The 23,028-nt window shown below is 55.5% G+C and overlaps 1 protein-coding gene across 1 annotated transcript in view; it reads right to left on the bottom strand.

Moving 5' to 3' along the window:
• Positions 1–1,018: 1,018 nt before the first annotated feature.
• The window catches only part of LOC136005914 (hydrocephalus-inducing protein-like), a gene marked incomplete at its 5' end in the record, with an annotated part of 42,119 nt that continues 20,109 nt past the window's right edge, over positions 1,019–23,028 (bottom strand). Inside the window, 18 exons of the mRNA XM_065663804.1 lie at positions 1,019–1,132; positions 2,640–2,804; positions 3,542–3,691; positions 4,087–4,278; positions 4,366–4,493; positions 5,342–5,478; positions 6,354–6,487; positions 7,214–7,344; positions 7,804–7,981; positions 8,749–8,886; positions 9,753–9,962; positions 10,671–10,710; positions 13,490–13,803; positions 14,532–14,675; positions 16,352–16,495; positions 17,528–17,768; positions 18,873–19,111; positions 21,901–22,053. Of these exons, the coding sequence (XP_065519876.1) occupies positions 1,019–1,132; positions 2,640–2,804; positions 3,542–3,691; positions 4,087–4,278; positions 4,366–4,493; positions 5,342–5,478; positions 6,354–6,487; positions 7,214–7,344; positions 7,804–7,981; positions 8,749–8,886; positions 9,753–9,962; positions 10,671–10,710; positions 13,490–13,803; positions 14,532–14,675; positions 16,352–16,495; positions 17,528–17,768; positions 18,873–19,111; positions 21,901–22,053 (2,952 nt within the window). The remainder of the gene's footprint in view (positions 1,133–2,639; positions 2,805–3,541; positions 3,692–4,086; positions 4,279–4,365; positions 4,494–5,341; positions 5,479–6,353; positions 6,488–7,213; positions 7,345–7,803; positions 7,982–8,748; positions 8,887–9,752; positions 9,963–10,670; positions 10,711–13,489; positions 13,804–14,531; positions 14,676–16,351; positions 16,496–17,527; positions 17,769–18,872; positions 19,112–21,900; positions 22,054–23,028) is intronic.

Raw genomic sequence — 23,028 nt, 5'->3', positions numbered from 1 at the left:
GCTCTCTTTGGGAGCAAGAGCCAACTGCTCCCAAGCTACCCCCTCCCAGGGGCTGGATGCAGATGCCTTGCCCCTTCCTACTGCTGAATGCCCTCCCCTGGCCCGGCACGGGGGAGAAGTGTGGCTGCGGGTGCAGTGCTGGGATACAGCGGGGTGGCTCTGTGGGGAGGGTCTCAGGAGAGCCCGGCAGGGTGCTCCCACGGCACGGGTGCTACAGTGCAGAGCCAGGACAACCGAGCTGCTCACTGGAGGAGCAACACCTCGAACAGGGGAGAAAGGCAATGACAGGGCTCAGGAACTCTGGCAGTCCTGCCCAGCACTTTCTCTCTGGGATACCCCGGCACAAGCGAGTCTGCGCTCGCAAGTGTCCTTCAGTTCCTGCCCTGGCAGAGATGTGGCGCAAATGCTGGGGTCCAGGGGCCCATCCTGTCCCTGCTGCGTTACCTCTCTGGTGCCAGGGGCCTCCACGCAGGATCCTGATAGCGTAAGGCGGAGCGCCTCGCTGCCCGGGATGAAGCACCGCAGCCCCTCGTACTGGACAGCCTGGCTCAGCTTCGAGGGGCGGAAGGTCACAACGAAGGGGACATCCACCCCTGGCCTGATGTAACCCTTCGTGGGGCTGATAGAAAAGTCCGGCTGGAAGCTCTCCACGTCCCACAAAAACCTTGCCAAGGAAAGCACAAGGACAGGAAAGAAGGATTAGCCACGGGGAGCTGTCAAGGCAGGGTAAGTCTCAGCGTGAGGCTCTCCGTCTCTGGTGGGCTTTCCCACCACATCTCAGGCCTGATGCTGAGCCACCTGGCAATAAGGCTTCAGGCTGGGCAGGACCCACTGCACCCATCTCTAAATGAGCTTTTGCTCGTACCCCCTTGCTAACTGCCAGGGCCTGACTGCACGGCCATGGCTGCACGACTCTCCAGCGGGATGGAGAAGCAGAGAGGAGCTATCTGGGCACACTACGGCTCCTCACAACCCTCATCCAAGCAATCAGCCCTCAGAGAGGCGGGGGGGTCCTGCTTTACCTGACTCCTGCGTCGCCCGCGTTCCGCATGACGACGCGCCGGCACGTGTAGCTCTGCCGTACCACGGCTCCAAAGCTGAGCTGGTCCTGGTCCAAGCTCACGAGGCTGCCCTGGCAGGAGCCCCGCACCGCAAAGAGGGAGCGCACCAGCCCGCGGCACTCCAGCAGCACTTCCCCGCTGAACGGCTGCATGCGGCGCTTCGGGGAGAAGGTCACCTCCACTTTGCAGGTGTCTCCTCTGGCCTTCAGCTTTAGCTCCTTGCTGGGCTTCAAGCACAGAACCTACCCGAAGAGATGAGTGGAGACTATTTCATCTGGCAAGCCAGCTGCGGAGCCTCCCTCACCAGACTCAGGGAAGAGGCTTCCAATTCCTCTTCTGTCCGCACCAACACTGACCCAGTCCCACTCATTCCCTCGTAGGCATTCCTAGGTAATACCAAAGGTGTTTTCTGCCATGTGTCCACCTGGTCACGGTGAGGTCACCTCTGCCTTCTAAAGCTTTCATGGAAGTTCCAACAGAGCTGTAACCCTCCCTCTTTCAAGATTCACCTCCCTCGCCTTTCCAGATCTAAAATATGTGGCTGCATCCTGACCTATGCGTCTAAAACAGGTTAGAGGAATTGTGCCGCCTTCTCACTTGTGGCTCTCGGGGAGTCCTGGCACCCAGCTCAGCTGAAGCATTCACACTGCAAGCATCTGCTGGCAGAGCAGTGCCAGCAGGGAGGACGGGGCAGGCACAGGCAGCCAGGGCAGCCCACAGCTGTCATTAGCTACTACCTCCCACCCACAGCAGCTCATTGCTCCCTGCAGGCACGCTAAAGTGCTCTGCAGAGAAGGAATGGCACTTACCCCAGCTTCCTGCAACTCTGGCACGGTGGATGTGACTCTGAGCTTAAAGGCGAGAGGGCCTGCACTCTTGTTGGCTATGGTGACGATCTTCTTCACCGTCTGCCCAATGCAGATGTTTCCTAGCTTCACCACCTTTCCTGGTGGATGCACAACGTCAACCTGAGGCAGGAGGGATTGATATCAAGCCAAAGGAAAGAAGGAGAAGAGGTTTTCTGCCACTCTCGTGGCAGAAACACAAACCATGCTAGGCTGGGGAAGAGATGAGGAAATGAGAAAACCATGCTGGTTGCCACCTGCACTTTTAGCATTTAGATTTCATCTCACCTTCATTTCTATGCCCCTTCCTTGGGCCTCAACAGTCAGCTTCTCAGCCGGGGCACACGGAGGCAGCAACAAGCTGTTGTGGCTGTTGTCGTCTTTAGGTGTCCGTAGGAGCTGCGCACAGAGGGAAGAGAAACCACAGACAGCATGAGTTTCTGGACCTTCACCACGTGAACAGACTCCCCAGACGAGCCATCCCCTCCCATATTCTTTCCCCCCAGTGGCAGGGATTATCCAAGTCCCTCCACAGCCTGCCAGCAGAGCCGGCTAACCCTGGAATGCCACCGGGCTTTGCCCTGCGCGCTGCCCCCGTCTCCCTGGCACAAGCCTGGGAATGCTGGAGCGCTGGGAATCTCCAGGAGCGTGCACAGACCTTCCCCCTCACCTGCTCCTCAGCAAGGTGCTGCTGGTCAAACTCCAGTGAGTAAACCCCACAGGGGTTCTTCACCACCACTGTCCCCTCTTCCCCATGGCTCTGTGGCAGCAGCGGTCCCAGCTCGAGCTCTGCGGGGCTCAACTCCAGCCGTGGCTCCAGACCACATCCCAAGACCGGCACCCGCAGGCGTTGGCTGCTCTGGCAAATCTGGATCTGCAGCTCGCCCCGGTAGCACTTCTGCAAAGAAGCAGCACAGAAAGCTCCTCCGTGAAGCCCCAGGTGACAGCGCCTCCAAGGCAACAATCGCCCCAGGGTCAGGGGTCTTCTCAGCACCTCTAAGCTGAACCCAAACCAGGCAGTTACTTAGAGCAGGGGCTACAGCATCTGCATGGCTCTGAGTAACTGCGGTGAGTCCTGCTCGGGAGTGTAACTGGTCAGTTGGCTACCAGATGGATCTAAAACAGCCTATCAGAGGTTTTCACCTAGTCGTGGGGGAGCGCAACGCACGTGAGAAAAGTCTGCTTTCTCAGACACAGTCCTGGCGCTGCAGCACCGGGCAAACATCAGCTGTGTGAAAGAGGCAGCTGAGCTCTCACTGGACAGAAATAAGGATCGTCTTCTCTGCTCAGTGCTTGGCTCTGGTCAAGGCCAGACACGAGACGCTGAAATCTCCATGAGCAACTGAAAGATCCCTGCGACTGTCCCCAGCCATGGAAGCACTTGGGTCCATCCTGTCACACGCTGCCAGTTTCCAAGTCACGGTGGCCACATGCAAACTGCCTTTGGGAATGCTCCACCATTTAAGCTGACTCCCAGACTGCGTGGGACCGTGCAGGGGAAACTGAGGAACGGTGGGCACAGGGCTGGCAGAAAGCTCCACGCGGAGGCAGAGCTCATTCCCCGCTCCCTGTGCTGGCCTCCCCTTACCACACTGCCCTGACAGTCCTCCTGGGGGTGACACCCACCAAACTCACCTCTTCCGTGGGTGAAAAACGGACTTGGACATGGCACTGCTGTCCTGGAGCGAGGGTTCCAGCTGAGGGCAGCACCTCAAAGCCACAGGGCGCGGGCCTCATCTCCTCCCGCAGCTTGTCACGCTCGCTCGCTGGCAGATGTTTGTCCACCTGCACACAGAAACCAGTCGCGTGAGGTCTCCTTGGTCTGCGAGGACAGACCCTCGGTTCCTGCAGTGCTCCGAGATGCTGGCACGGTGCAGGGAGCACCTTCATCCCACCCAGACGTGGCCACCCCTGCCTACAACTGGAGGGCAAACATGTTGGCAGGGCAGGCAGATGGGGAGGCAGTGTCCTCGGAGGGGGAGGAATGGGTGAAGATGGCAGAGAAGTGAAGCATCAGCTAGTGAGCAGGCCCAGGTGAACCAGCCTTGCTCTGTACCCTCAAAAGCTTCCTCAAGCGAGCTGCAGCCCAAGTGCTCATGCAGCCAGAGGGGCGGGAAAGCCAAGAGAGGCAAAGAAAACCCAACCGAGAAGTTGTGTGTTACACGTTGTCTGTGCTTTACCTCCTTAACAGCCTCATTCATGCTCATGGACCATTTACAGGGGACCTGGGACGTGTTGTGGAGCTGGATGGTTTCTTCCTGCCACTGCCCACACTGGACAGAGGAGAACTCCAGCCTGTCCCTCGAGAGGCAGAGGGACGGCTCAGCCACAATGGCACGCAGGCGGACCTGGAACGTGGGGCCTCCTCTGACCTAGAGAAGGACAGAGCATCCAGTTGAGAGCCCGGCTGACACTCGCTGCTGTGCCCAACCTGCTGCCTGCCCCACAAGCTGGCCTACCTTGATGGGCAGGAGCACATCCACCTTTCCCAGGGGCACGCTGGCACTTTGTGGGTCAAAGCACACTTCAAATGTCTTGGTCTCACAGCAAGGCAGGCGCTTCACAAGGTCCAGGCACACGCTGAAGCCTGAACACAGGAAAATCAAGCAGCTGAGATACACAAGCAACAGGAAATGGCTCAGAAGCACGGCAAGGCCACAGGGGTGTCCTGGCTGGCAGCTCTGTGAAAGACCCCTTTCCATCTCCAGAGAAGCTGCTCTGCTCCCCTTGTCACTGCCCAAAGCAAAAGGATTTTCACAGCCAGAATCCAGGGGTTGCAGGGTAAAAACGAACCACATTGGTTGAGGAGCTCCAGCAATTCCTTCAGCAGGCATCTCAGGGAAGGACGCATACACCTCTCCAAAGGACAATTTCCAACTAAGATACCAAATGCTGTGGTGTTCCCTGGACAGCGGCTTAGAAGAGACGCCTGGCCACCCGTCACAGACAGCAGTCCCCGTGTGACGGAGCTGCAGCCTTACCCCAAGGCCTCTTTGCGAAGCCTGTTTCGATACGGCACAGGATCCCACAGGCCGTTCAATAAGGCTGAGCAGAAGTGCTCTGGCACTAGGAACTCTGAACAAAGCACTTCCGAACCACAGAGGGTCCATCTGGCTGCAACATAAACCCTCAGAGTGCACAAAGAAACTCCGATGGTGCTCACGGGAGCCAAGAGCAGAAGATGCTGAGAGGCGATCATGCTGATCAGCCCATCTGGCCCCTGCAATGACTTTTTAGGGCAGCCACAGGCAGACCAGGTCTCTGGGCACTGCTCGACAGAATTCAGGCTCTTGAACAGGGCACCGGCCAGAGGGGTACTAAGGAGGAAAAAGCTGCCCAAGGAAGTACTCAAATCTCCCCATGCCCAATGGCTCCAGCTGATGTGGCAGAGACAGCCCCTTCAAGCCCCCGTGAAGCCTCTTTACCACTGGTTACCTGTGTTATACAGGACATATCCATCGGCCTTGAAAGATGCAGGGAAGTGCCCGGTGTTGGTGAGCTTCACCATGTGTGTGTGGATGTCACCGGGAACGACATAGCCAAGGTCCAGGACGTATTCGGGCAGCTCAGCTCTGAAAGGAGGAGGAAGGACACTCTGTAAAGCCCAGCATGGCGTGGGGTGGAGAAGCAAATGGAGTGGATAATTCTGTATCCACTGCTGTGAAAACTCAAGCCAAGCCCAGGAAACCCAAGGCCTGACCTGAGCACCCAGTAATAAGACTTGGCTAAGTCATGGGGAGTGCAGGGCCTAGGATTTATCAGCCACCAACGGGATCTTCGAGTCAGTTTAAAGCGGGTACTGGACACAGTTCCTATGCTGTGAAAAGCCATTGCAGAGAAGTCCACTGCGTCTCCACGGGTCTCAATGAAACTGCTAAGCTGGTGGCCGGCCCAACCCTGAAACTGCTTCAGGACCTTCTCACAGGATTTCCTTGCAGAGGATACCTCCACTGCTCTGCAGCCAGATCTGTCCCCAAAGCAGCGCTTGAGAGTATCGCGTGCAGTAACCAACACTACAAGATTGCTGTGAAGGTCTTTTTGCAGGCAATCCCACTTGGAAAAGCACATAAGGGATCTGGACCATTCCCTGCTCTTCCTGCTTAGTGGGGTCTGCTTCTCGGCACAAAGACACCGGCTTGGAGATGCCCCTTTCACAGCTGGTCAGCAGGGGTGGTGCCTGTGCTGTCTGCAAGGGCTTGCTGGTCTGCACCCCCTCAGCTCTGAGAACAGAACCCAGCAACTGTGGGGAGTGGAGCACCTCCAGAGCTCAGGGTAGCACTGTGCAAGTGAGGACACCGAGCTGCCCACAGGGAGCACGGCGTAGCTCTCAGCATCAGGCCCTTTCGGAAGTCTTCAGCTATTCCCAACTCTGAGACACAAGGAGCTCTCAGGGGCAGGGCTGCACTCTCGCGGCCCCTGGAGACAGGCTACAGGAGTCCCTACTAACTTGAGAAGCCTCCGATGTACACGCTGGTGAAAGGCAGTGTCCTCCGGGGGACGGGAGGCGAGAGCTTTCTGCTGCTCCAGGGCATGTTCCTCAATCAGCATCTCCTCCATCTGCATCTGCAGCTGAGCATCCCACTGAGGAAAGGAAAGACAGGGGCTGGTTAGCCAAGGTCCTTCCCAAGGCACAAGCTTGTCTCGGGTGGAGGATCCCACTCTGCTCTTGTTGAGAGGGGCGACGGAGTCAGTCTGTCTCACTGGTCGGTGTCTGTGACACTTCCTGCTCTCTCAGGCAGGATCATATCCCCACAGAAATGAACTCCAGTGTCTCTGCCTGCCCAGTTATCAAAGCTGATCTGGACAGACACACAAACAAGCCAGAAACCTTCCAAAGCTCCAAGTATGTCCCTGCCTCCAGTCAGTGCCAAAGCAGCCTGGACAAAAGCTCTCCTGGAAAGGGGACCATGAGAGAGCTGGAGCCTCCTGAAGATACAGAACACAGCACAGCCTCAGGCTGCATTCAGGCTGCTGCTTTACGCTCTGTAAACCTGGCAGGGCTTGGCCGGTGAGCAACAAACCCCCCAGCACCGCCCTGTGTGTCCTTCAGAGCACCAGAAACCCAACTGCCCGAGCACAGCTTTCAGCATCTCCCTGGGGCAGTCAGGAGCTGGCGCATCGCCACGAGGGACAACTCCCAGAGGTGGGCAGCCCAAGGGGCACGCTGAGCTGACACACTCCGTGGCCAGGGGTGTGCAGGGAGGTGCCCAGTGCCGGCAGGGCCCTGGGCAGCTGCCGTGGGGCGCAGGGGCTCCAGTGTCTCGCAGGAGGGTGGCACGTGCGGGACAGGGCAGCAGCTCTACTCACCACGGTGCCTGAGTCGTCCACGCGGGGCTCGGCTGCCACAGCCTCCCCCAGAGCAATGGCCTCTTCTCTCTGGCTGCCTTTGTCCAGCTTTTCTTTGGCCTTTAGGAGGATCTTCTCATATTTGGCGTTGCCTGAAAGCACAGGACACCACCCATAGCAGTGGGGCAGCACAAATCCCACGGAAGACGGGAAGCCCCATTCCCCCGACACCCAGACACAAACTGCTCCAGCAATGTAGGGAAAGGAGATCCTGCTGCTTCTCACCCCCACCCGTCTTTCTCGCCACACAGGAGCATCTCAGCCCCACAGCGTGATGCAAACCCAACCCCTGTCAAAATCCCTGCCAGCCTCTATTACAGCTTTCCCAAGCTTTTCTGCCCAGCCATCATCTTCCCAGACCTCTTGGCAAGCTGTGCACGATGGTTCCTGCGGCAAAGCCCACATGGGCTCGTCTGCCAGAGGCTAAAGAAGCAACCAGAGGGCTGACCTTGTCTGACAGCCCTGAAACCTCCAGGCCTGCTGGAGGTGCCTGTGAGCTGCCCTGTGGGCATATGGCATGGGGGAAAGCCGAGCAGACAGGCAGTGCTCACCTTTGATGTTCCTGGGCAGGTCCAAGTGGATCCTGGGAAAGGTCCCCTCTCCTTTCAGGGAGATTTTTTCTGGCTCCAGGTGACCCAGTTGGATCTGGAAAGCCCTGCAGAAGACTCCAGGCACTCCTGGCAGGTAATACACTTTCAGCACTTGCTGCTTGCCAGGTTCAACGTAACCCTGCAGGGCACACAAGAGGGAGGGACGCAGTGTACCAAAGAGGATTCAGTGGAGGGATGGCTCACATGACAGACGCGCTGAGAACACAAGACAGGTTCTCATACATAAGGAAACATCAGACATCACCACCTCCAGCTTTCCTGTATCCAATCGCCTGAGTCTCACTGCTCTTCTGCTCACAGGGTTTACCCTCTGCTAGCCAGAGCCAGGCACAACACACCAAAGCTCTTTCACCAGCTGCTCTGGAAGAACGGAGAAGGGCCTCTGCTTCCAGCAGGGCCAGCAGCTCCTGGCAGCAGCTTGCAGGAGAGGACATCAGCATGTCACCCCTCAGACGGACAGGCACTGAGGAAGGTGGAAGCCACTTGGCCCTTTGGCTTCCTCTTCCCATCGCAAAAGGGCACCAAGACAGGAACACTGCTCCAGCTCTAAGACACCCAGGCAGGATGACAAGCTGCGATGGAGTGATGCTCCAGTGATGGCACAACCAGAGAGCTCAGCACTCAGCTCCAAAGAGCTCCCGGAGCACTCGTGCCTCCCACTGGTGCTTGCTGTAGGACAGCAGAGCCAGCGGCGCCCAAGGACAATCAGGGGCTCCGTTAGGATTCTGCTCGATGGACCTCCTCTGCCCCTGCAACAGTCGCTCACAGCCCTGTCTCTCCTGGCTGGTTTTGGACGGGGCTTGTGTGTTCATTCCCCCTGTTTTCCCCCAAAGCGCTCTCCTGGGCAGCCTGACACAGGCCGGGTGAAGCCCTTGTGCTACTCACCCTGCTGGGCACGACCAGGGGCACGCCAGGCAGAGGGCTGGCTGCAGTGCCTGTGCCGGGGCTCAGCACCGCAAAGGCAAATCCCAGCTTCCCGCTGTTTTGCAGGGTCAGCGCTGCTTCCGTGACTTTGTTAAACACCTGAGCAGAGGACAGAAGAGCAGGAAGTTACAGGCACACGTCTGCTGCCAAGAATTTAATTCCTCTTCCATTGGGTTGAAAGCAAAGGAACACAGCCCAGAAGCAGGGAGCGCACAGGAGAGATGGGCACTGGGCTCTCTGGGTTAGCCTGGGCAGCCCGCGGCCACAGGGTACCCCTGGGCCCTACACAGGAACAGCTATTTGTGGCAGAGGTGCAATAGCAACCATGGAAAGATCAGTAATAAAGCAAGTAGGGGACACAAGCTCTCTGCACTTGAAGGTGTCACCCAACTGCGAGCTGAAACACAGGAGGAGGCATTGGGGCATTTCAGGAGAAAAGGCACCTGCACACAAGTATTTGTGGGCACAACACAAGCCAAAAGGGAGGGAGAGAGGGCAACGCACACAGGGCCAACAGCTGGAAACAGCTGTGGGGGTTGTAACCGGAAAGAAGTACAGTGAGGGTTATTCAGGGACATTCTATCCGACTACGGTGACTGGAAGCCCAGGTCAGCTGCCTCCTTGGTTGATGAATCAGGAGCATTAAAAGAGAGCACCTCATTTGGGCTTTAGGAGCAGATCAGCGGATGGATGTCTCAGGGACACATCCCTCTGCAGATCACCACTGGGATCCTGCCTGCCCCAGGAGGCAGCGTTAGTTAGAGGAGGGATTCCCAGCTTTGGGCTGGGCTGGGGTGGAGATGGCCATTAAACGCCAGCTTGGAGGTATCCCCCAAACGTTGGACTTCCAAGCCACAGAGCCAGCGAAGCAGCTGGGAAGGGGGGAGAGCCCTGGACCCGGGTGGGCAGCAGCCCACCAGTCATGCTTGGAGGCAAGGAGCACTGACAAGAGCAGCGTGCGGTACCTGCAGCCCGCAGTCGATCTCGGTGGTGTCCAGGAGGTAGCTGATGCGCGAGGCCTCCCCACGCAGAGCCACCTCGTAGCTCGGGCCTCCCTCCACCCTGCACAGCGCCGTGACCTGGCTGACGGTGTTGGCGTGGCCGAAGAAGGAGAAGGAGACGCGCTGGCTCTGGCCCGGCTGCAGCTCACCGTGCAGTGGCAGGATATCGAAAACCTGCAGGCAGGGAGGAGAGATCCACACGTGGAGCACGGGATTGATGCAGGAGAGCAGCCTCAGCTTGGGCCAAAGGACAGATGTGGCTGCAGGGGCCTCTTCCTCAAACACAGGCAACATCATCCTCATCTCACACTGCAGCCGTTCCACTCACCAACGGAGAGACCATGGGGAAAACCTTCTCCCACAGTCCCAATTAATGCAGTAGCTAATACTCTACATTCATTTGTGGTGTCTCCTGGCAGCAAGAAATTCTCTCTGCTGCAGAACTTGCCTTCAAAAACACCTTTTCCTGCCCTCAGAAGAACACGAGACTGGGAGCTGAGAGCCTGTGGAGCCGGGGGCAGGATCCAGCCCAGCTCCTCGCACTCCTCATGCTTTTCCCTGTCTCTGATTCACATCCTGCTCTCTCCAGATGCTGCAGCAACTGCTGCCGCAGCAAATGCTGCTGCAGCAAATGCTGCTGCAGGAATTTCTTACCCACCACTAGATGAGGACCAAGATGGATAAAGTCCTCCATAACTGCCGCACAAGGAATGTTCTTGACCAGCCCGATAACACCTCCCATGTGGCCTCTCCAATGACCAGCGATGCGCTTGTTATGACATGAGGCCACTCTGGGAGCAGCACCCAGGACACCAGTGGGAGTGGGAGTACGTAACTGCTTGCTACACTGGAAATGTGGAAGTGAGACAGATTCCCACTTACCTCCTCCACACCCAAGGCGAGGGGCTCTGTCTCCATGAACCTGGAAAAAGAACAGACCTTTGCTCAGGGACCTTGCAGTGGGAGGGAGGGAAGTCTGCACAGCAGCTCCTCGGCAGGATGGGGCCCCTGCGGGGGCATCAGTGGTGTGAGCTCAGCAATGAGCTCCAAAACTGGGATGGAGCAGGTCAACGCCTGGCAATGACACTGCTATAGCAGCGCTGCAGGCAGCTGGCAACTGCTTGCCTCCAGATCTGCTATCTCCTGCTGCGTGATTCTGAAGATCCATTCCGTCACTGGAGAAAACACCTTGGTGCAAAGGCTTAGCTCAGCTTTGAGCTCTCAGAGGTCCAAGGGCTGAGGCTTAGGGTTAGTCTGTCTCTAACCACGTGGGTCTACAACAAGAGTAACCACGAGAGATTCGTGCCTCGGAAGTCAGAGAAAGGGCACACGTTGGTCTACACTGCCTATGTCCAGCCACACAGCAACAGTTGGATTGTGTTGCTCATATCACAGAATCACAGAATCCCAAGGGTTGGAAGGGACCTAAAAAGATCATCTAGTCCAACCCCCCTGCAAGAGCAGGGTAACCTACAGTACATCACACAGGAACTTGTCCAGGCGGGCCTTGAATATCTCCAGTGTAGGAGACTCCACAACCCCCCTGGGCAACCTGTTCCAGTGCTCTGTCACTCTTACAGTAAAGAAGTTCTTCCTGACGTTAACGTGGAACTTCCTATGTTCCAGTTTACACCCATTGCCCCTTGTCCTATCACTGGATATCACTGAAAAAAGCCTAGCTCCATCATCCTGACACCTACCCTTTACATATTTGTAAACATTGATGAGGTCACCCCTCAGTCTCCTCTTTTGCAAGCTAAAGAGACCCAGCTCCCTCAGCCTCTCCTCATAAGGGAGATGTTCCACTCCCTTAATCATCTTTGTGGCTCTGCGCTGGACTCCTTCAAGCAATTCCCTGTCCTTCTTGAACAGAGGGGCCCAGAACTGGACGCAATATTCCAGATGCGGCCTCACCAAGGCTGAGTAGAGGGGGAGGAGAACCTCTCTTGACCTACTAACCACTCCCTTTCTAATGCACCCTAAGATGCCATTTGCCTTCTTGGCCACAAGAGCACATTGCTGGCTCATGGTCATCCTCCTATCCACCAGGACCCCCAGGTCCCTTTCCCGTTCACTACTTTCCAGCAGGTCAACCCCCAACCTGTACTGGTACATGGGGTTGTTCTTCCCCAGATGCAAGACTCTACACTTGCCCTTGTTAAATTTCATCAAGTTTCTCCCCGCCCAACTCTCCAGCCTGTCCAGGTCTCGCTGAATGGCAGCACATATGATCACTCTGCCCCAGGTAGCAGCAATGACCAAAGAGCAAGGAGGAAAGAACGGGCTGGACAATTAGAAAGAAAAAAATGTAAACACACAAAGTCTTGTTGAGGCAGAGAAACAGCATTTTTCTCTCCTGACCAAAATAAACGTGCGCGACTGATCCTGGGAGTCTCTGATGACCAGCTCCAGCAAGGTCCCAGGTAGGGAAAGTTCCAGTCTTTGATCTCCCCTTCATGAGACCTGATGCTTGATTCCCTCCATGTCAGACTGAGTTAGAGCTGATGATTTAGAATACCAACAGTGCTTAGTGTGGACCAGAAATAACATCTGACACGCTGCCCTTCTGCAGGCTCCTAATGAACACTTTGAGTGTTTGGTGGTAACACCTTGGAGACCATCTTCATTTCCAGCTCTGGCACACAGCATCCCATGGTGTCTGCTGAGCGCCCCGGAGTGCCCCAGTGCCCTGGTCGTCTCCCCCAAGCCCTCCTAATAGCCACAGCTCATCTCCAGTTCCCAAGAGGTCACCTCCTCCGAGTCAGATCCCAATTCCCTTCACACAGCTGCTTCTTGATCGTTTCCCTTGTTTGTAATAACAGCGCTTCAGTGCCACGTGGTGAACTTTGCTGCGTTTCCTAGGGCATTACGGAAAACCATTTGCTACCGTCCTTCAAACTGCCCAGAGCAGACTTTTGTGCTATGCAGAGAAGCCGCAGCAGAAGGAACACTAGGAATGTGCTTCTAGATGTGCTTCAGCACCACTACAAGTTTGCTCTTGGCCTTGGAAACCATAGACCACCACTGCATGGTCCTCCTTCCCAGGGATGTCCATACAAGGGCTCCCTCCAGCATCTACAGCTGGACCTAAAGTCACAGCAGAACCTGCCATTCCTCACTAAAACTCTACATAGCTCTTCTGTGAATGTGACGTGCAGTTCAAGAGATGAACACTCACTTCAAGGGGCTGTTTGCCTCAGGCCACGAAGATCTGAGAAAGCAGCTTTCTACATCAGCCCTCCTGCCCCCAGGAACCCATACAGGCCTACAGCAAAGCAGAGCAAGGGACTGCGACAGCAGTGTGTCACTCTGATGGCAGTGCCTGGGTAGGATCTTAGTACAAAATGACAACAGATGGGCTTAGCAGGGAAGGACACCTTCTACATCCGCTTCTCCAAGTGCCGAAGCATGGCTTTGCAGCTGCAGAGATAAAGCAGGACTCCAGCTTATGGCTATGTGAAAAGGGTCAGTAGTGTCCTACAGTCCCAGCCTGGCTGGAGAATGCTGTCTCCTTCCCAGCACCAAACCGGCGGAGATCACCTCTTCCCTGAGCACCTTGGCTGAGCACAACTCAGAGGTGTGATTTCCTCAAGGGAAGGTTGAAAACAATTTGGCAGATCAGGCAAATGGCCTCGGGCTTTGCAAACCACAAACAGGACATCAGGAAGAAGAGCTTCCAGGAGAGGGAGAGGTGCGCATACCTCACTGGGTTCACCTGGCTGTCCTTCAGGAATGCCCAGTGGTACTGGACAACCAGTGGGCTGCAGTTGGTCATCTCCATGTAACGCACATCCTTGGTGTCATTCAAGATGCAGCCAAAGTCCACGGCCGTGGTCTGGATCTGGAGATTTGGGAAGTAGACTTCTCCCCGGACGGTGACCTGCTCTTCGTGAGGATGCTCCAGGAACTTGATCTTCAGAGCCTTCTCCGCTGCCCGGATAAGCAAATCCTCCTCATAAGCAGGGTTAAATCCGATGCAGAGTTGAAGTTCCTCCCCTGTCCTCAGCTTCATGGGCTGCAAGGAGATGAAGAGAAAATGTTCAACGTGTGACCCCAACACGGGCTTCTGGCTTCATCCTTCATTTTCTTCACGCTGTCTGACCAAGCACCGCACTTCTTCTGAAGCTGCCTGAGGCTCACGGTTCTGTGCTCTGCACCAATACAAGAGGAAATCCACGTTGGTCTCCTGAATTCTGGAGCCGCAGAAGCCACCTGCTAAACACAACCAAAGCAGCACTCTGGCACCCAGGCCTTCGCCCTCTGGAGGAACTCCTTTAGCCTGCAGCACAGCGGTGGCTGCACCTCTGACAACACGTGCACTGCAGAGCCCATGCCCAACACCTTCCGCACACACCAGGGCAGGAGCCAGACAGCAGCTGGAGAAGCCTACCTCAGCCTTCCCAAAGGCAGGGCTGCCCTCAAAGACAGCAAGCTGTTCCCCAGCTTATCTGAGGATGGCTGCTGGAGAGCTGGCATGCCTTCCAGCAGACACCTTTCCTACAGCTTGCCCACAGCTGGGTGCCTGCTCCCTCCTCCCCCTGTCTTCAAGCCAGGAGGTCTCTTCCCCATTCAGATGGCATTCTGTTTCCTTCAGCAGCTCGTTTCACATCTGATTTAGCTTGGGCCACTTTACTGCAGACTCTACAGAACACACTTCCATCATGGAGGACCTCCCAACAGAGACACACCACCACGTTCATCCCTCTTCAAAGCCCAGCAGCAAGAAAGTCCGGGGCTGCTCACCTGAGCATCTGCAGGGAGAGGCTGCTGGTCCGCAGTGCAGATGGAGAAGGGCTGCTCTAAGGCAAGGACCACGCTGAGGGGCAGGGAGCACATGTTCTTTACAGAGAGAGGCTTGTACATCACAGCCAGGACATCACCGGGGTGCTACAGAAACAGGAGACAAGAAAAAATGACCTTGAAGTGGCCATGGACCTCCTCCCCTTCAGACGCATTTCAAATTTTCCAACCCCAAAAGTGCATCCATCTCTATTTACTCTTTTGATTGGTTTCTACCCCTCTGCAAAGTTTGTCCTCCAACTCTAGCAGACGCTTTCGCGTTTAGAACCCACAGCCTTCCCCAGGGGACAGGGAAACAGTCTCGCGTACAGATGAGGGAGCAGCCCCCCAGAGGAGGCAGCTGCTTCAGCAAGATCCAAAACAGAAAGTGAACCCACTCTGGCTCCAGTTGTGTGTCCTCTCCTGCCCAGAGAGCACACACAGGCACAAGGCACAAGGCCATTTCCACTCCCATACAGTAGTTTCTTACCACCCTATCAGCTCTGCCAGGCCCGCAAGGCAGTGATGCTGCTCAGAGGAGGCAAGCAAGCAGGATATGGCCTGCAGCGGACAGCCTGCAGCAGCCCGAGGTCAGCTTTGAACATTCACGGGCACATGCAGACAGCTCCAAACCTCAACAGTCTGGCCGCAACCTGCTGCCCCTGCTCCACTGACAAGATGTTGCAGCCTCAAAGCTAAGCTCAGCCTAAGCCTTTTCCTCCTGTCCATGCATTGCTCCGCGCTTCCTGCATGGTTTATCTAAACTAGACAGTCTTTGGGAAACTAATTGTGGATGCATTGGCATCCAACTCCTGCAGTGTCGCAGCACGCAACACATGGGAGCATGTGGCATCAAGCAGACCACAGGCAGACATCAGGGGGAGCTGAAAAGCTTCTGATTAGATGTGAACCGCCTGCTCACAGGATTTGTGCTTCTCTGGAAGCCTGGGAAGTGGAGGAGAGACCTGAAACCGCAGAAACTAAATCATGAGCTATCTGCTCTTTTTCAGACACCTCACGCGACGGGGAAAGGTGATGCAGGAGTCGGGATCCAGACACTAAAGGGCACACACGTTGCACTGGTGCTCTCATCGCTGCAGCTGAAGGGCACTCGTGGGTCCTTTGAAGAAGGTGAGGCTTGGGAAAGGCAAAGAGGCAGCACCCATACCGACGGCAGGGAAGGCAAAGAGGCGCAAGAGATGCCAGTTTTTCCTCATCAGCTTGAGGAGTTGACAGGAATCTCAGCTTTTCTCAGCTTCCCTACACGATCGCTGCTCGGACATCACCACACCTTGGAAGATCCTCAAAACCCTGACTACAGACACTGGCGTCTCTCTAGAGGGGGGCATGCTCCCCCTCGCCAGAGCAGCTGTAATCTCAGTTCTACCTGGCTCAACTTAGAGAACAGCCTCATCTCTAGCAGCATCCTCACTCCTCTCACCACCACCTCAGGGAGGGTGAGGAGGGATCTGCTCTCCACCTGCAGCCCCAGCACACCAAGTGGCTCTTCCAAAGCCCACGCTGCTCTCACGGGTCCCACATCTCAGCCCGTGCCCTTGGCTCAGCAGCTCAATTCTGTCTGCACCTCAAGAAGGGCAGAATAGAGCTGCGGAGACTGTCCCTAGCCCCACAGGGGTGAAATAATGATCTCGGCATTCATGACAAAAGCTGGGCCTGGCTCAAGTCAACAGCCAAAGCTCTGTGGACTTGGAGAACTTCCTCCTTAGGACACAGGCACACCCCAGCCACACCAGTCAGTGCCAGGATGCAATGCAGAGACTCACCTTCTCCACCCGGAAAGTGATTTCTCTGCTGGATATTTGCAGAGCAGGAGCAATGAACTCGCAAGTGACGTCCACCTGCACGATCAGATTCTTCACTCCCTCCTTGCCCACGATGGCGTGACACAGCAGCTTCTCCTTCACCACCTGCATGCGAGCCACACGGCCCCCAGCGGGTGTTATCAGGGTGTCCACAAAACACACTGCATCTTTGAGCCGCCCACCCACACGCCCCATTACTGCATGAAGTTACAGCCATTGGTCTCCTCAGGAGCCCTCTCTTCTTTATAAGCTGCATCCTCTTTGTTCTGCACTCACGCGTCCCTCGTGTTACAACCCAACCACCACAAAAGGCCCTCAGGAGTCTTGTGCTGCCTACAGCTGTCAGAACAATCCCTGCCCAAACGGTTATTGCTTTGCTTTGTCCCACTGCCAAACAAAATGCTTACCGAAAACTGTAGGAACTCATTAAAAAAAAACAAACCAGACTGTATGAAGGGAAACAGGGGATAGAAGGATCAATGCCAGCAAATCCTCCCTTGCAAGTTTAGTGGAAAGGATCCCTGGGAAAACCCCAAACAGACAGCCTGCCTTCCTAGGATGTACTGTGTCCCCCTAGACCTGCCTGTCAAACAAACCTCCCCAGGAAAGAGATGTCTTCAACCTGGCATGAAAACCCTCTACTTAAGCTGGATGCTCTTACATCCAAGACTTTTCCTGATTCCTCCTCATGGTTTCACTTCCCCACATTCCTCCCTTTTTTCCTCTCTCTTCCCTCTGATAGACCACCACAACCCAACTCCTCCTCAGAGCCTAGAGACGTCAGAATCACCTGTGCTGCACGTGCACCACAGGGTCTTGGGCTTCTAACCAGCCTCAAGAGTATGAAGTTCCCGAGACCTAGGGAAGGTGGAAGACCCCTTGTACCTGGCAGGGTACAAGGCCATGCTGGACAGAGCCTGGGGCGACAGTGCCTTCAGGCCATGTTTTGCTACCACCAAGTTGGCTTTATGGTAGCCATGGAACTCAAAAAGCCTCAGCAACTGATGGTGGCGAGCATGGAAAGCAACTGGTGCTGCCACGGTAACTTATGGCAGGAAACCAGGTTCTCAGAAGCACTTGCCCATTTGCTCAGGCAAATGTCAAGGGGCTGCAGAAATGCCCTGATGCAGAACTCACCTGAGGGGTGCTGCAGGAGCCTTTCAGCACCACCTCCGCTGTCTGGCCGGGCATCAGCTCCGTCCTCAGTGGCTGAAGCTTCAGCACGGGGCCACAGGAGGAAACCTTGCCCTTGCTCTTACTGATGCGAGGGAGACGCTTGCGCTGCTTAAGTGTGGTGCCACCTTCTGTGGTCCAATAGAGCAGATGGGTGCGTCGTCCTTTGTTTGTCATCTTGAAGCGGTAACAGCAGGGATCCAGGCTAGAGGAGAAGCAGAGACACAAAATGGCAGGGGAGCTGCTATTTGCCACTGGTCACCCAGCTTCAGCACCCTGAGGGCACGACCTGACTGCACACTCGGCTTCACCAAAAGCCAGACCTTGGCTGCCCCTAGGTTTGTCACCATCCAGCAGCTGCTCTGCTGGCACCCTTCCAGCAAGGAAGAGCTTCGTAAAGAGCCGGCCCCACATGCAAGTAGCTGGAGGAACAGCCTCGCTGCCCCTCCACCTTCCCCTTGGGAGCTGTTGTTCATGCCTCTGAGGCGTCTCGTAGGGAGCATCCAACTCTCATTGCCCCCAACGTACCACCCTCTGGTGGCGGCTCTGCAGCCGACAGCAATGGCAACAGCTCCAAACTGAGCCCGCGGGCAAAGACATAAAGGGGGGCAGAAGACAACTACATGAATCACATGGACACTGTCCCCTCCATTGTGCAGCCAGCTTGTGGCTGCACTGAGCACAGGAAACTCTGGACAAGCACCAGCCTCCCTGCGATGTCCCTGCGTACGTGGAGGGCTCGTGGGTGCGTATTTTACCTCTCCAAATGGGAGAGGTAAATGGGAGCCAAATGGGAGCCAACTGGGGGATGACACAGGGCAAAGAAATTCTGCTGCTCCTCCAGGGCTCCTGGCCAGAGGGGAAATAAACCAGTGCCATTCATTCAGTCGAGGAGCTGCTAACAAGCTACTGCCCAGGCTTGCTGCTGCTCTGAGATCTTACTCCAGACGGAATGGCAAAGAAAGCAATATCACTGCAGAGAGAAACATGTCTGTACTTGTAAGGCAGCATTTCTCAGCTGGAGGCTTCCAGGACCTGCTCTCTTCCTCCAAATCTTTGTTTGATAAAGTGAGGAGACAAATGGATTATGACTAAAGACAATTCAGCAACAACTTAGCAACTGCTCTCCAGCTCGGTGGCTTTCAGAGTACCTACTGACTTGCAGATGGCCATAAAATGTTTCCAAAGGAAGCCCTGTGGCTTCAGGGAAGCAGAGCCAGGACTGTGAGCACTGAAGAAGCTTGAGGGACTGCAGCAGAACTCCTCCTTGCTGAGCCCATGGGGAAGTGGGAGCTGAGAGATTCCCTACCTGAAGCAGGGCGCCAGGTTGAGCTCCGGGCCAAAGGGTTTGTCAATGACAATCGTGGTGCCAACGCCAACAGCCTGGACGGGGATGACGTAGGCACGACTGTTCTCAATGAACAGCACCACCTCGTCCTTGAATTGCTCCGTGTCATCCAAGTTTGCAGTGACAGCCAGAGACACCTCGGCCTTGGCAGGGATCACTCCCTGACTGGGTCCAACGGTCCAGCACGAGTCTGCACCAGCCTGGAAGACAAACAACACTCATTTAGGACGGAAACCACGGACCTGGCTGCCACCAGCCAAGGCCTGCCCAGGCAACACGTTCACACCGAGCCAGTGGGTGTGAAGATTCCACTGACATTCATGTACAGCTTCTCTGGCTCGTGCTGACACAGGGCAGCTCGCCTGGAAAGGAGCCCTGAGAGCTCCGCTCCAAACGTGAATCTGAGAGTCTGCTCCCTGACAAAGCTCATTTATCAAAGCTTGGCAACAAGCCCGCCAGAAAATTGTACCCCAGAAACTATTCCTGAGGAATGAGGATGGGGGTCTCGACGGAGCCAGACCTTCAACTCCCTGGCGTGACCCAGCACAGCCCTGCTGGGCCCACCCAGGCCAACAGCCCACGCCAACAGCCCAGGCCAGGGGAGGACGATTTGCATCCTCTCCTCATTCTTTCAGTCAGCATCTGCTCTGGCTCCAAGGGGCAGCACCGTGCACTGCTGAACAGGAGACCTGCCAGGGCCACAAGGCTCTGCCGAGACACATTCCCTTGGGTTTCTAGGTCAGCTTCTGCCTGCCCCCAATCCAGCCTGTGTCTCAGAGACAAGAAACCTCTTGGAGCCACGCTACAAAATACCCCCACTTTCAAGACAAATACCCAACCTCTGATAACATCTCTGCTACTTGCTTATCCTTGAGTGCGCCGCAAAATGATGCCGTAGCTGCATGCACTGCATGCACAAAGACAGTGGCTATTTCTGACCCTATAGCAGCTTCTTGTACTATTGGGCATCAGAGCTCCTGAGTAACCAGTAAGGGCTGGGATCCACCACTTCAGAAGTTCACCACGATAATCAGAATCTTATCCCAGCACAGACGTCCATCGTGAATGAAAGCTTCCACAATCTGGTTACAATGGACACCAGTGTGCAGCTGACGGATGGAGGGAGGGAAGGAGAGAGGGAGGAAGGGGCGGATAGCTGCCCCAAGGGATGACTGAGGAGACACCACAATCAGCTCTCTTGAATCTGTTTACAGATGAGTCACTGAAGTGATCTGGTCACTCTGGCCTTGCACAAGTGACAGAGGAAGCAGAACTCCACGTTACAAATGCAGCTGCACTTGATCAAGCCGTAGCTCTAGCGAGAGCCGTAGCTCTAACAACAGCATTCCCATTCTCAGTCAGGCTGAGTCACTGTCCTTGTAGGGCTGCTCATGAAGGGGAAATAAACCCCGTCCTGCACCAGCTGGCTGCAGAGCCTTGTCCCAGGTGGTTCAGCATTCCCGGTGGGGGGGACCCTCTGTTCTTCATTTCAAAGCTGCTCCTTATCCACACAAACAGCCAGTGGCAGGAAACAGCCCAAAAGCACCCCGAGCCCTGCAGGAGGCGGAGATCAGAGCCTGAGGCTGGCTACATGCTCCCGCCAACAACCGGCCTCCTCCTGCCTCCTCAGCATCAGCATCTCCTCAGCACAAGCACGGGGACCACTGTGGTTTAGCCTCTGCCCCGAGCACCGTCAACGGGATGTTTTACGGGATCAAGGGGCAGAGCTTGTCTCCATTTGTGCTCCCTGTCCACAGCTCACCCCTCCATGATCGCATCTGCCCTCCCTGCCAGGCTGGGGAGGCCAGGGACACCACTCTGCGCATCGCGGCTCTCCAGGGCACGGCTACGGCTTGCCCAGCTGCTGCCAAGCGCAACATTTAAGAACCAAACTGCTCCTGCTTTGCCTTTGGGAAAAGCTCTCAGCTTGCTTCTAGAAGCACAGCTGTCTTGAAGACTTCTAACCCTCTGTAATTCAGTTGCCAATAGGCACAGCGCAACAGGACATGTTTGCTTTCCCCTGACGAGCAGAGTAACAATTGCTTTGCTTACCAGCAAGTAAGAAAGGGCACTGAAGGAGGCAGCTGCTGAGGGCACTGGGGTGCTTGCTCTTTGCAGAGGTCAAAAGCAGATTTTTATGGTGCGGACAAAGCAAGCTGCCTGCGAATCCCCCACTTTGAGGTTCTATTTAACCCCCAAACGCCTGGAAAAGCAGCAGGAGGGAAATTCAGCCCCCTCCTCCTTGCCCAGGGGGCTGAGCCTGTGCTCTCACACCCTGCTGGATGCCTCATGCGCAGACACAACCAAGTCCCCAGCCACAGGCCTGCGTGAAGCGGCTCCAGAACTTCAACAACCCAGCCTGCAGAAGAACAAACCTCCTCTCAAGCCCCTCACAGACGCCCCTCCGGTGGGGAGCACCCCCCAGACCCAGCACACGAGCCCTTCCTGGCTGCATCAGCCCCTGTCAGAAGACCCCACAACCTCCTTCTGCTCCGCAGCCTGTTCCACCCTGCCGCCTCCAGGAATTAAACAGCCTCTTTCTGCAGCCACATGCTCTACAATGTTACAGAGCACACAGGCTCTGCAGGTACACAACCCTTACAAGTCTGCTTCTGGGCAACAACCCAGCTGGTTTGACCCCCGAGGAGGTGTGAAACCCACTTCACCCTAAGCGCCTTGAGGACAGACCTCTCAGTTCCAAAAACAAAGACTCTCACAGCTAAACGCCTTCCACAAAATAAAGGGAGAACTTGCAGAAATGAACTCCTTTCTGCTCAAACATCTCTGCAAACTCTGTTTTACTGACGGGTGCCCCAGCTACAAGTGCCCCCGGAGCCAGGCTCCTCTTGCTGCACTCGGATGGAACATCTGGCTTTCTCTCTCAGACACATCTCAGTGACGTGGAAATGTTGCATAGAAATAAGTGCTCCAGTCACAGGCTGCTATGGGCCACTCACTTGCTCTGGAAAACAGCCCCAGCGACACTTACCATCTTTGCCGAGAAGGATGCGGGGATGACAGACTGATTGGAGAGGTGAAGGGTCCGGGAAGCATCTTGTAGAACTTGGATGCTGCCAAAATTTATCTCACTTGGGTGCACGTGGACAACTGGTCCTTCTCCAGTGCTCAATAAATGGATTTCCTGCTCCAGGAGGCAGGCAGGAAAGAGAAAAAAACAACAGGGAAGGTTTAGAATGACTGGACAGCTCTAAGGGGGCTCGTAGGCTGAGGGAATTCTGACTGTTTGAAGCTGTCAGGGTTGTGAGGCTGAAACAGGAAGGCTGGAGCAAAGGTGGCACCTGGAGTGGTCCCTGCGGATCTGAAAGCCACAAGATCCCATTATGAGGGGATACAGAACCCCCATCTCCCACGCATGCTTTTCACACCTCCTCCACGCTGTCAGCTCTCCTTCCGCTACCCTGCGCCTACGCCTGCTCCTTGTACTGCTCCATCATGCCATAAACCACCCTCCCTGACTGCTGCGGCTGCACAGCCACACTGCACAGGAACTTCTTCAACCTTCCCAAAGCTTCTCCTGTGAAAACCAGTAGAGGCTGGAAGCAAAGCTCTTCTCAGTAGAGATCATGCAAGTTAGTTGCCTCTCATTTGTGCTTGTGTGCATTCCTGGTATTACTTCCTTATTGCACCAAGACATTCATTATTAATTGCACCATTCGAGCAGTATTTTTTTCTGCTGACAGCCTGAGACCCAAAAGTTTGTTCCTGCAGAAGGGGCACAAACTAGCGGAGGAGGAATGTGGATCCTTTTGCTAAACCCCCTTCTCACATCACTAAAACCAATGAGAATTTATCCAGTCTGGCGGGATTTCCCCAGCTCCAAACACCCCAAGCCTTAACCAGGCTTGTAGAGCCTGAAGAAGGGAGGGCTCTGGGGAGACCTTAAAGCACCTTCCAGTGCCTAAAGGGGCCAACAAGAAACCTTGAGAGGGGCTTTGGATAAGGGCCTGTGGGGACAGAACAGGGAAGGATGGCTCTAAATTGACGGGGGGGGGGGGTGGTGATCAATATGGGATCCTGGGAAGAAGCTCTTCCCTGTGATGTGTGGTGAGGCTCAGGCACAGGTTGCCAAGAGGAGCTATGGCTGGCACAGGCTGCC

The sequence above is a fragment of the Lathamus discolor genome, chromosome Z (assembly GCF_037157495.1).
Source record: "Lathamus discolor isolate bLatDis1 chromosome Z, bLatDis1.hap1, whole genome shotgun sequence".
Lineage (NCBI taxonomy): Eukaryota > Metazoa > Chordata > Aves > Psittaciformes > Psittacidae > Lathamus > Lathamus discolor.
Note: the sequence above shows the minus strand (reverse complement) of the source record. Positions and strands in the feature narration are given on the sequence as shown.